This window comes from Neopelma chrysocephalum, unplaced genomic scaffold (assembly GCF_003984885.1).
Source record: "Neopelma chrysocephalum unplaced genomic scaffold, ASM398488v2 Primary Assembly neopelma1_43, whole genome shotgun sequence".
Classification (NCBI taxonomy): Eukaryota; Metazoa; Chordata; class Aves; order Passeriformes; family Pipridae; genus Neopelma; species Neopelma chrysocephalum.
The window spans coordinates 9,904,597-9,917,357 of record NW_020897702.1 but is presented as its reverse complement, the minus strand read 5'-3'; the positions used below and the strand labels follow the sequence as shown (position 1 = coordinate 9,917,357).

General features: G+C 37.8%; 1 protein-coding gene across 1 annotated transcript in view; it reads right to left on the bottom strand.

The window, feature by feature from the left end:
* The window catches only part of GUCY1A2 (guanylate cyclase 1 soluble subunit alpha 2), a 141,315-nt gene that overhangs the window by 44,778 nt on the left and 83,776 nt on the right, over positions 1-12,761 (bottom strand). Inside the window, exon 6 of the mRNA XM_027677300.1 lies at positions 663-806. Coding sequence (XP_027533101.1) covers positions 663-806 — 144 coding nt within the window. The remainder of the gene's footprint in view (positions 1-662; positions 807-12,761) is intronic.

Genomic DNA, 12,761 nt, shown 5'->3' with positions numbered 1-12,761 from the left:
ACACCAGCAGCTACAAAGCTAGTATAGGATCAAAGGAAGCAGAACAGCAGTGGAATTTTAAAATGGTATAAAAGGACATCTGTTTTTCCTCCTCCTGCTACCTCCATACCAAACTTAGGGAAAGTAACTGGAGTAGCACAGGAAGGAAGCAAATTAACACTGAGAAAGAACAGACAGTCTACACATTCATCTTTTATGCAGGTCTACAACTAAAGAAAAGAGGCATGTGGCCCCTCAAAGCTGCAGAACTTTCTGAGAGTCACTACACTACTGCTGAAGTTCAGATCAGGTGCTTACTCCTGAAGCGAATATCTTTGTTGCCATTGCATACTGTGCTTTGCTTGTAGCATGGGAACGGAATCGTCATCTTCTCACACGATACTGAATGGCAAGAAAGGCTCCAGGACTTCCCTTCAGCCACAAATAGGCATTCAACACATACGACAAGGCAACAGCTTGTCCATGTGGTCTATTGTGCTTGCTAAAATAGGGCATAGCTTATGTGATTGTTGATGAGCACCAGTGAAATACATGTACACAAAAAAAGACTGTGACATATTGATGCAATTGGAAATTCTCCTAGTTACTACTGACAGAACACGATGTAATGAATCAGGTCCATGTATCACTGACTACCTGAGAATAAAGAGCAAAGAGGTTACCTTAATAGGGCTTCCATCTGGAGTGAGAACCTCTTCTGAAAGCTCCATCATCTTCAATGCCATCAGGGCAATGGCTTTAGCATGACTAAGGCTTTTCTTATGGAGCCCTGCTGCAACACAGTATGCATCGCCTATTGTTTCCACCTGCAGCAATTAGACAAATCAAAAGTTAAAGCATGATAATGAGAAGGGAACCCTACCATTAGGGTTGCAATCAAATAGCATTGCTTAAAACATGTGAGCAAAATATACATAAATAAGCAATTAGAAAACGGATCATAATTACCTGAGTTTGCAAACAGGTGCAGTCAAAACCTGACTTGCAATTGCATAGTGGTTTGTCACCATTATAACCAAAGAAGATAATCTAGATCTGTGTATATCATCAGCTGAGATACTACAACATTTTTCCATAGCAGTAACACAGAAAACTGTCTTTTCCTAAATGAGAGATTGCTTGCAGCTTTGTTTCACACTATCTTGGCTGAGCTTGCGGTTGGGTAAGAATAGTGCTACATAATTATAATTCATAATTAGTATTTGCTGTGCTAGAAAATTATATCAGGAAGATAATTAGAAAAAGCAAAACATCACCATAAAAAACACTGAAGAGTATATAACTTCTCATTAGTGGGTAGCTCTTCCTGCTGTAGGGATAATTTACAAATAGATGCTATTGTTACAGACTTTTGACTGCACCTTTCTCTGTTATTTTCAAATAAGAATTGATGTCCCTCTCTACTATACAGGCTATCTGACTCTGAATTCCCTACATGAAGGGCATGAAGTTAGCAGACTGATCTCTCCAGTCTCGTCAGATAGGCCTTACCTCTCTCTTATCCTTGATTTTCTTTAAAGAAAGCTGTCCCTCAAGAGGAAGCAGGAGCAGAATGAATTGCAGAAGCACTCTGGCTCTGGATAAAGGCAGTCTGAGAAATCTTGAGGCCCTCAAGCTTTATTGACAGCATTGTGTTGTGCAGTCTGCTTGCCCATACATCTGTAACATTAACACATGCCCAGCCAGACCTCAAGAATTAGTTTGAGTTAACTACATAACTAATCTGGCTTTCAATTGAGGAGAAAGAACTATGTTCTATACATTCCTGGGTGCCTTCATGTTATACACAGATGATCAAGTGAATACAAGATTACTTTGGAAAGTAAATATGTATGAATTGCATGACTATCCTTTGTTCAAGAATGTTCTTCCTTGAGAAAAGGAAGCTTTTCAGTCGTACATGTTTGAGGAAAAATATATTATGATGCTCAATTTTATTTTTTTTTGTTTATTCCACTGACAAATATAGATTATGTATATAAATGTATCATACACATAAACTTTAGACAGAGTAATCAGATATAGATATTCTTCAGCCACATCTTGATTTCTTACCCTCCTTTTCATAGAGCAACAGATGTTTCCTCCAATTCAGCTGTGGTTCCCTATGCATCAAATCCTGCTTGCAGTCTCACCCATTTCTGTTATATTAATCACCAGAAATATTTATTTCTGCTTAAGTAAGTATGTGGTCATAATCATTGTAATTTTAGGTTGGCAAGAAAACTTGGAATATTAAACAATTTCTCTACATTCCACACCCAGTTTACAGGCACTGTATAAAGTGTATATGCTATATTTAGCTGAAGAGAAGATGATTACTAAACTGTTTCTGATCACTTATGAATAAGTGATCAGAGCCTGAAACCATCCTACTGCTGTGAGGATATAAAACTTCATTTTACAATATTGAAATAATAACAAACACCAGTTGCAATTATATCAGTTTCCTCCCAAAGAGCTTGAGAGTGAAAAAAAAAGAAGAAATAAGCAGCAGGGAAATGGGTAACAGTTTATGTAATTGTAGTTTAATGCTCTTTGCCTTCCTCACTTAACTTTTGTCTCTGAGAAAAATAACTTTCCTGGTTTGGGTGTGTTGGTTTGGGGTTTTTTACCTGCACTGAAGAGTGTTATTTTCCATCTTAACCTGCCTCTGCTTTTGCCTGTTGCCTATCCATGTTTCTGCTCTCCTACCCAAATACAGACATATTGTTCTAGGTGCATGCAATGTGTACTGAGTAGTAAGTTAACACTTTTCAAAATACAAATACGTAAAAAAAACTATCTAGAATTTTTAGATATATCTGCCCTTTATAACAAAATCTGTGCTTCTTTCTCTGATAATAACATTATTTGCACCTTCATCAGCGTACAGTTGACTAAAATGGGGGGACCAGTCAATTTGTTCCAGGGCAGGGCTGCCATCCTGAGGGACATGGAGAGGCGGGATGAATTGGAAGCTCATGAAATTCAATAAGGACATGTGCAAAGTCCTGTCCATGGGAAAGAATTTCTCTGGAACTGATACAGCCAACTTCCTGAGGGGCAGCTCTTTGGGAAAGATCCTGGTGGGCAGCAAATGGTGCATGGGTCAGCAATGAGTCTTGGGAACAAAGACAGCCAATGATAGCCAGGCTGTAGGAAAAGACATCAGGGGAAGTGCTTATCATCCCCTACTCAGCACTCATTAGACTTAGATACCACACACAGTTTTGGGCCCCTCAGTACAAGACAGAGATTGATAAACTGGATCCAGCTCAGAAGGGGCCAGCAAGACGGTGGCAGCTAGAGCACCTGAGAGAAGAGGTTGGGAGAGCTGAGCTTGTCAGGCCTGGAGCAGAGATGGTTTCAGGGCACGGGAGGAGATTGAGGCGGGCTCTCCACAGTGGTGGAGGGTGAGAGAGCAAGAGAAAAAAATGACATCACCATTCTTATGGATTAGGAAAGAGGGAAATCTGAGAAACTTACTGACAACAAGGTCTTACTCAGATAAAAAAGAATTTTGCAAGTTTTTTAAAGCAATCAAACGGATCTACAGACAGTAAGGATTTTCATAGATGCTTCAGCAAACACAGTGATAAAGAATATAACCCTTGTGTTTTACCATGTAAAATCTCGTAATAAAAACGCTAGAAAGTAGACTGCTGTATGTCCCTGACACTTCATAAGTAGCTCACAGGGCTTCTTGTGCTTCTTCAAGTACCCACATTCAATACTATCAAACATGGACCATTATAATGCACTAGTTATGGCAGTTTCTGCTGTAACCCAAGATTTAACTATATGGTATGCCTTGATCTCCAAGGAAATGGTTTCTTAAAGAGAAAAGTCAGACTAAGTTCTATATGTACTCCTCAGCCTATACTTAACAGAGCACATCTTAGCTTCCTGCACACCCAGGCTGTATTTCCATAGGAGCATTAAAAATATAAGGAGGTGGTTTCTTAAGTCTCATCCTAGCATGAAGTCAAGATTCAGGATGGGAATGGACCTTGAACTGGAAGTTATCAGGTACTACAGTAAATACCTCTGCCTTCACAAAATTTTCATTATCCTGTTTATCCATGTTTCATGCCATCTCCAAGACTGAACTACACAGTACCTCAAAACTATATATTTCTGTTATGAAAGCTGAAAAGCCTTCACTCTAAAGGAATACAGCAAAATTCAGCCCTAAGATGAAATTCTTGCAAGTATAACTCTAAAGGAAACCTTTGAATTTACTGGTATCTCTCAAAGGGCTTTTCTTTCATCTGTTTTCTGCCCTAAGTTGTACAGTAGGAAAATAAGAAAAAGGCCATGGTATATGGCAAAGTAATGCTTCAGACTTATCATTTGGGCTTCCTTGTTTCTCTCCATGACTTCTAGTTCAGCAGCAAGCAGGATACCTTTTTAACTGATATGCGACAAAGACTGAAGAAAATTGAGATTCTCTACATTTTATTTTTATTTTATGGCAGCCATCTCAGCCCTCATCACAAGGAGCAATTTATTTGATATCCATATTCTACTTCAAGATGTCATTGACATCTCCCATATTTAATTCTACCCAAATCACTCTCCAGATATATCACTGCAGATCAGTAATAAATTTACAACATTGTCATTCAGGATGGAACTCACATTACCCAGTGTCAGTCACACAAAAATGAAGCCTCCAATTTGATCTACTCATCTATACTCCTTCTATATTCCTTCTATAGTAACTGAAGAGAAAAATGAACTCCAGCGCATGATGTATTCCATCCTGAATTGTGGAAACCTCTTTTTTTTCCCATTTACTACAGCAGGATGCTAATGTGTGTATCTTTGCTTAATTGCCTGCTTCCGTGCCCAGACTGTCATTTGATTTGCACGACCCCTCCCATGCAGTCATCAGCATGCTTCTTCTGAGAAATGGCTGAAAATCAGCGATGGCCACAGACTGCAAAGCCTTAGTTTGTGAAATTCTCAGAAGACTCTGGGTGAGCTCCATGCCTTTGAAAGCACACCCCAGCGTACATGTTCCTGCTCCCTTAAAGTACACCAAAACAGGAGAAAGATTGCATGAGTGTGTTGACTGCTAGTGCTACAATACCATTTGTCAGCACAACAAGATCCTGTTAACCTCAAAAAGTCCTGGATCTTGGCATGCATATTTTGGCACACAGGTCAGGGGATGTTATTAATCACTAAGCGGAGGGAGAGCAGACATGAAGTATTTGGGGCATCTTATGGCAGAAAGACTTGAACAAGTCATTTAATCTAAAATACAGATTCTAAGGAAAGAAGCAACTAATAAACACGCCAGAGAGAAACCAGATAAGGTTATTTCCCTAAGAGATAAAGGGTGTGTGCTCTTTCTCTGCAAGTGGTGCAAATGCAGTTCAGAAAAGCCTACTCTGAGCTTGGCTAAGTATATCTGATCCTGAAGTAGCTCTAGATCTACCTTTCTGTCTCCATAGCTACTGCCCTTTTTCAAATTAACTAAAACCTGTTTGTTTTCTTGCTGTTGTGCGAATAGACATTAGGACTTAGTTTAGTTTACATTTTGAAACATTCTATATGTTTTTCCATGGCACAAATTTTTCAGAAAAGCTTTGAAACAGTTGAATTGTGCAACACTGTGAAGCCTAATAACATCTGTCAGTTTAAAGCACTTAGGTCTGGGATATTTTGCTGAAATTAATTCTACATGTGGGATACACTATTATTTATAGATTTCCAAATTCTCTGGGATATTATAAAAAACTTTCTTATTTTGAGAGGATTTTAAAGTTTTCAAGATAGGATTTGAGAACACAACTGTCTCCAAATGGACTCAAGAATCTCCTTCAGTTTCTATTTAGTGTTTCACTCCCTTAGCTTCTGTCTCAACTTTTCAAAATTAACTCCTAAGCAATGAAACTTTGTGCTTAAGTTTCAAAGTAACTTTGCAACACTTTTATGACATGATATTCTGCTTTTGGAAGCACTTCAGGAAGACTCCTTCCATGTGAACAGGAACAGATTCCAAGTGTCCACCTATGAAGTTCAGAAATCTGTTCATCTCGTAAAGCTTATTTTTTAAAAGAAATGACTTACTAAAAAACCAAGCTCCTTTCCCAAGAGCCTAGTTATGAAGTCATTGGTCTTACCAGGCTTGAGGGTATCTTATTTAGTGGGTTTAATGATGCTCCATACTTGCAAGTTCAAGAGCATTTTGCAGGAAGAGCTGTGTTTGAACTCTTTCTATTGCACCTACTTAGCAGTCTTAAGCACAGATCTTTCAATATGTAATATATGGAGAAACTCTTTCATCTGCACCGTAATTCAGAGTGTTATTTTCTTTATGGAAGAAAAAAGAAATAGTACTTGCTGTGTAGAATTATTATCTAGTATTTTGAAAGACGGTGGGTTTTTTCAGTAGTTAAAAGACATGCTAAAAGACTTGCAGTTTACATGACATCAGCATCAGGTTTGCACACAACAATCATGGAATACAGAAGTCAGAGTGCATAAATGATTTCTCTCTTCTGTAGGCAAGTATGAATTTGCAAAAATCAGACTAAATATGTCTGTAAGAAAACATTAAAATAATCATGTATGATTTAAGACACATGTTTGAGTTTAATGTGACTGTCCTTCTCCAGACATAAGAGTGGTCTTAATTTGGTATAGGTATCCCCAGTATTTAAACTACTAGTGAACCATAACACCTTCCTCAAGGTTACACAAGTTTTAATTTATTTGTCCTGAAATTCATATGTTATCTAGCTCCTATTAAGTATACTCCATATTCATTTAAATAATTTAAAAAATTAAAGTACGATTATGAATGTTATTTGCATGAATTAAAATGTTGCATCTTGGTATATGAAGGTCCTCCCATATGCTGTAATGGCTGTACTATGTATACTTTAAAACTGGTACGATACCAGACTGTTTAAAAATGAAACAAGCCAAAGCTGATGGAAAGTGAAATTCATTTGCTTAGTCCCTCAGAAATACTAAAATTTAAAAGGCAGAAAAGCTTGACACAAGAAAAAAAGGATTTAAGTATTAATGAAGGTATTTTACAAAACATAGCTGCAGGGAGACCCATATGCTGTAACAGGGCATGTTCTTAGCCGTGGTTCCTGTCTAGCTGCAGTGTGTAAGCTTGCTCCTGAATATGGAGCCAGGAAGATATCCTGCTCGGTCCTATTCTAGTTAAAGGTCAGCTTATGGTGAGGCCTAACACACAAACTGTGGACTTAGAAAGCAGTCCCAGGACCTGTAAGCTGGATGTAGATTCTAAAGCTTACAAACAAATGCGAGCTTTTCAGATGAAAGAAAAGTGAGAGACAAAAAAAAAAAAAAAAAAGGAAATATATACAAGTATGGTATTGCTGAAGAAGAAATTATATACAGAAACAGAAGTCCTACACTCTTTAGAGGATTCCTGGGTGATATATTGCAGGGGAACATGCACAGATGTTTTAGTGCTTTGTGCAGGACTCTATGTTTATAAAGCAAAGAATAACTTTTCTGGAGCCTGTATGTCTGTTTGCTTCATTTGCACATCTCCCTAAAGACAAAAAGTGTAAATCCTTCACAAGGCTGGGGAAAAGTACATGCTTAAAGTAATGAGAGTCTTAAAATATTCTGGAGTTCTTGGGTGGTGATACACCAGATCTGCAGGGAAGATCCATGGAACCTTTTGTGTTTCTTTTTTTCGCCCCCTTAGCCCAAAAAGACTTCTGAGTTCCCTAAAAAGTAGCTGCCCCAGCTTTGCCCTGACTTCATACTGGAGTAAGACACACCAGCGTGCCAGCAAGTATACCTACAGGCAGAGAGTTCAAAACAGAAAAAGTCAATGTCATAGCCTACTCAAAGTAAGAAAAGGAAGAAGGTTCAGGAACCCTCTGTGATGGGACCAAACAGAGCATTGTGCTGAAGGCAGCTCTACCAGGCTGGGTGGCACCATGGAGAGAGCAAGCTTCTGGGCAGTGGAAATTTTTTTCTCTTACCCATTTTCATCTACTACACATTCAAAACTCACTGACTTTAATATATTAGGAAAAAGCAACACCTAGAACACTGGTAACTCCCAAAACTGTACCTATCCATGTTAAAGAAAAGGTATATCACAATATTTTATGTCTATCATATTGCTCATGTAAAAACACCCCTATCATTTTACATATCTTAATTGCATTTCCTGCATTTTGCAGATGCCTGAGCTGAAGTTTAGAAATTTGAAACCTTTTCAAAATGGCCACGTAGTTGCACTGAATTTAAAAGGTTAAAATTGCAGAAGTGATGGAAAGAAGATAAAAATAGTGGCCATAGATTTTGCATTGAAACTTGGAGACTATGGTTTTTAACTTATGAAACATAAAGCCTGAAAAACTTCCAAATAGTCTGAAGCTCATGACCCTGGTCATTGCAGTATTCTTTAGTCATTATAGTACCAACAGTAAGCTTGAGAACATATATATGAATATGTGCATGTATCAGTTCTCAAGAAGGGATAGTCATGGCACTGAGAATGTACTGGTATTTTCTGTAAAATGAATACAGATTTCTGTAACTTTAATGATGAGTACAAAAATGTAAAGTTATATTTTCAGAAAATGTGAGTTTAAAATCAAGTTCCTAAAAGCATTATATCTCAACCTAAATATAAACAACATTTTTCAAAACTGGTGAGTATCAGCCTTGAATGATTGCAGAGCAGTCCAGACTTCCCATCCTGTTTTAGTCTCAGGTCTTTACAATGAGCAAAAATTGAGGCTGTAGCCAGAGTTAGACATATAAAATCAGAAAATGAAGATCTAACACACTAACTGTATTGTGTTGCCAGGAATAAAAGCTCAAGGAAGCTGGTAAAAGACTTGGAGGCATGTATGTGGCACCCCTCAGAGAGGAGTGCCAGTTTAGCCAAACAATGAAACGAAAAAGAAAGCAGAAATTCACACAACAAAATTGTGGATTCTAACTATAAAATCAACCTATGTAATTATATTGTCTTATTCAATAAATACTCAATAAACTTTCAATTAAAGTTATGACAACAAAGCAAAGACATTCTGGCAGCTGACAATAGTTCATTGTCAAAAACACTTAGGACTCTGCTTAGACATGGAAAGTGGGACTTAGCACTTCACAGAAAGTGAAGTTTATTGTCTGGGAAAATCTGCAAATGTCTTCAAGGACAAATGCTGCCCTGTTCAGAGAAAGGACAAAGAGACTAACACCTACAGTATCAGGCCTGGTTCTGCTCTATTTGGCTTGACATTACCCAGCCAGCACAAAAAGCCACACAGCCAGTGGACACACAGACAAAAAACCATCCACAGAACATGCTGCCTTTACTCTATGCAGTAGTTAAAGGAAACCAAAGGGAATAGAGCTGAGAAAGCAGGCCTTCACAGGCCTACAAGAAAAAATATTTTGAATGAACCACTGTCAAAGATATATTATGTGGATGAGAAACAGAAGCTACAGGAATCTTAAACAGGGAAGATTTCAGTTTGCAAGGTTAAGTTTTAAATGCCATCAGACATGGCTGCAGCATATCCAAATAGCTTATTTGACAAATAAGCATCATTTCCCAGCACTTGGCTCATAAACAACAGGAACTCAGATACAGAAAAAAACAGGCAAAAACAGTCAGGCCACCCAGTACACATTTTACCCAAAGCAACAGCTTTCAAAATTTACTGAGAACTTTCTCCCATTACTTCTACTCCTTGAGTTCATGTTTCTACTTCCATGTCCACAGACACTAGCTTGCCTGTAGTGTAGTCTGCATCTACACTGCTTTGACTTGCACTCCCTGCTTGACAGCATCTTTTTCTCCCATTCCTCAACTCCAAGCTGAATATAATTAGCTCTGATAGTCAGCAGCACCAATTTCCAAATGCATTACCAGGTCTCAGTTCTCTCACCTCTTCTCCGTTCTGTGATTACCATAAGAGTGTCCCTCTTGATCTTTTCATCAAGACTGTATGTCAGCAGATTCCTTCTGAAGTTTCACTCTCTAAAACACAGATTCTTCTACATAGCTAAAATTGTCACCCAGGCTCATAACACCATGCATCTCAATTACTGCAATGTTCTCCCTCAGCCTGAACAAATGTAATGTGTCCTGATTTGTATCCTTTCAAAATGCTGCTGTGAAATTCACTTTCTGAGTCCACCATCTGTATGTGTCACTCTTACCTGTGCATCCATCCAATGCACAACCTTTCCCTACCTCATCAGTGATAGCTACTTACTTTCATTTACAAAAAAATTCAAAATCTAATTCATCACCCTTCTGCCTTCTCAAAGCATTTCTTAGTCTGTATCCAACAGCTCATTTACTTGCCCTCTATGTCTGACTTGTTTAATGTGAGGATCTTTGTTCTTCTTTCTGTGTCATATTTCTCTATAAACATCTCTGGGTGAATAGCATGAGACATTTGAAAATATTATATTCATTGTCTGAGCCCAAGATTAGAACTACTAAGGTTCTGAATTCAAAATTCTGTAGCAGTAAAGCTGGGTAAATAATTTACAGCATAGAATTTATTTAATGAATTTTGCTTAATTTTCTGTTTACAAAACAGTGAATTTGATATTCAGAAGTACTCATCAAATAATCTTTGCAAATTATTCTTGCCATGCTGCTTAAAAACAAGCAAATTTGAAAATTGATCTCTTTTGATGTATATTTAGGTCACATGATAAATTTCTGTAGCCTAGTTACTCAAGTATATCTTTGAGTGGTGATTATGTATCTAAAATTCACTGCCTGACAATAATTTCTAAAATCGTAGCTGTTGTGGTGGTGATCATTCCTAGCAATACACTTAGCTTTCAGAATTTCATCTGAAACAAATGGAAAAGATATAAACACACAAACTATTTTCATTTTAAAATGCAAATTTTTTTCCAAAAGAATTGTTACTTTATTTTAAGCCTGATTCTCTAAGGAAAAGAAAAAGAGTTCATTGCCTGAGTTTTGTCTTTCTGTACTACTCAATTGAGTCACTTTCACTTCATTTTTTACACAGTAGTTTTTTCAGACTTCTGGTTAAAAAAGAAAAACAACAAACTAAAAAGGATTTGGGGCGGAGAAAAAAACCCCACACAGCCACAGTGCACGCTGCCTTGCTCACATGTGGGCTGTGGTGGGAAGCAGGGGAGGCTCAGGGGACATGGAGGAGATAAGGAAAATCCAAGATGAAAGGATCTGAGAAGGAATAGCCTATATTAAGGCAGTAACAGTGGAAAAACAGTTTTAGAGGTGTAAGCCATTCTTCCACAGAAAAACAGGTTTTATTGATACCTTTGCTCATAAACTTGCATGTTAGTCTCAACATGGGAGTGCTTATTCCTTTTTTTGGAATGCATATATCTTAGCTTGACTATCTCAGCAATGATCTTTTTTCACTGGTCGGGACAGTATTTTCATAAAGTAACATCCTTCTATCTAAAGTAGCACAAAACTAGTGAAAGGCAGAAAGCCATGGTCTAAATGATATAATATTCATGACCTTCCATAAATATCCCTTCTTAGTGTTCTCACAGGATTCAACCAACCTTCCTTGCAGTCTGGTCATAGAGTTTTGCATACTGTATATCCTATTCCCTTGCAACCATAGTTTTCAACAAAGAATGTCCTGAATACCTCAGAACAGCTAACATTAATCACCTGGGAACACAGTGACTATGTGAAGCATGTGAACACACAGCATGTGAAGCAGAGTCACTCCTGACTGTGGGTCAGAAGTTCTGTGAGTCCTGTTCTCAGAGCTGGGTCATAATCCAGTGCAGCAACATCAGACTCATACAAACTGAGATCAAACTTCCCATCTGTTTTTGACTGTATCACTGTAACAATCATCTAATGAGGGCTGGTATCTTCCCTTGCAGTCCTCTCCTAACACAGTCTTTGGCTTCTGAGCATTAGTAATACAAACCCCCAGCCCAAGAGCACAAAACCTATTTACAGTGTAATTGTTTACTTTGGTATACTGCCCTACCAATCTTTATCTATATCATTTTTAGTTCTATCTGTAGTACATATTGTAACTTTTCAGCCATGATTATTATTAAGTGTGTAATAATTATTTTTCAATTCCTTTTAAAGTGTGTTAGAGGCTAAAAATGAAAGGGAAAGCACTCTTGTGAGACCTTTTCTCTACAGCCTATCAACAAATACTCTATGAAACATTTTGAAAACTGTTAGTTTGCAAACCTCAGAGAGAATAAAAAAAGTCAATATACAATTTTGCAACACATTTTTTTCTTTTGTGCATTAAGATATAAAAAGAAACTTGCCCTATTTCCCCCATCTCAAAATTAAAGGCATTCCATATACAAAACACACTGTAGATTTCACAGGATAGTTACACAGATAGTATTTTCACTGCATTTATTAAATTCTACCTCCCCTCTTTTTTTCTCTCAAATACATACTGGACACCAGATCCACTCAAAAGAAGTGAAGATGATGAGGTCTGTAACAGGACCAACATGTGTGACATCTCCTTTTCTGCAGAGTAGTAAAGGAGCATGGCACACCAGTGCTAAGTCCCATTCATTACATTTGCTGTGTATGGACATCTGCTGTCCTCTTCTTGTTTTTCAGTGGAAGTTGAAGTTTCTTACAACAATTTTTTCAGTGAATGCTTTGCTCTTTATGGAAAATTTTAATTCTTTCAGGAGAAAGGTAAGTGCCTAAACCCTAAACCATTCACGTTTCAGCTGAAACTGAGTGCCTCTCAGGAGCTGCAGGGGCTAAGATTCATTGCTGTGCACTTCTTCAT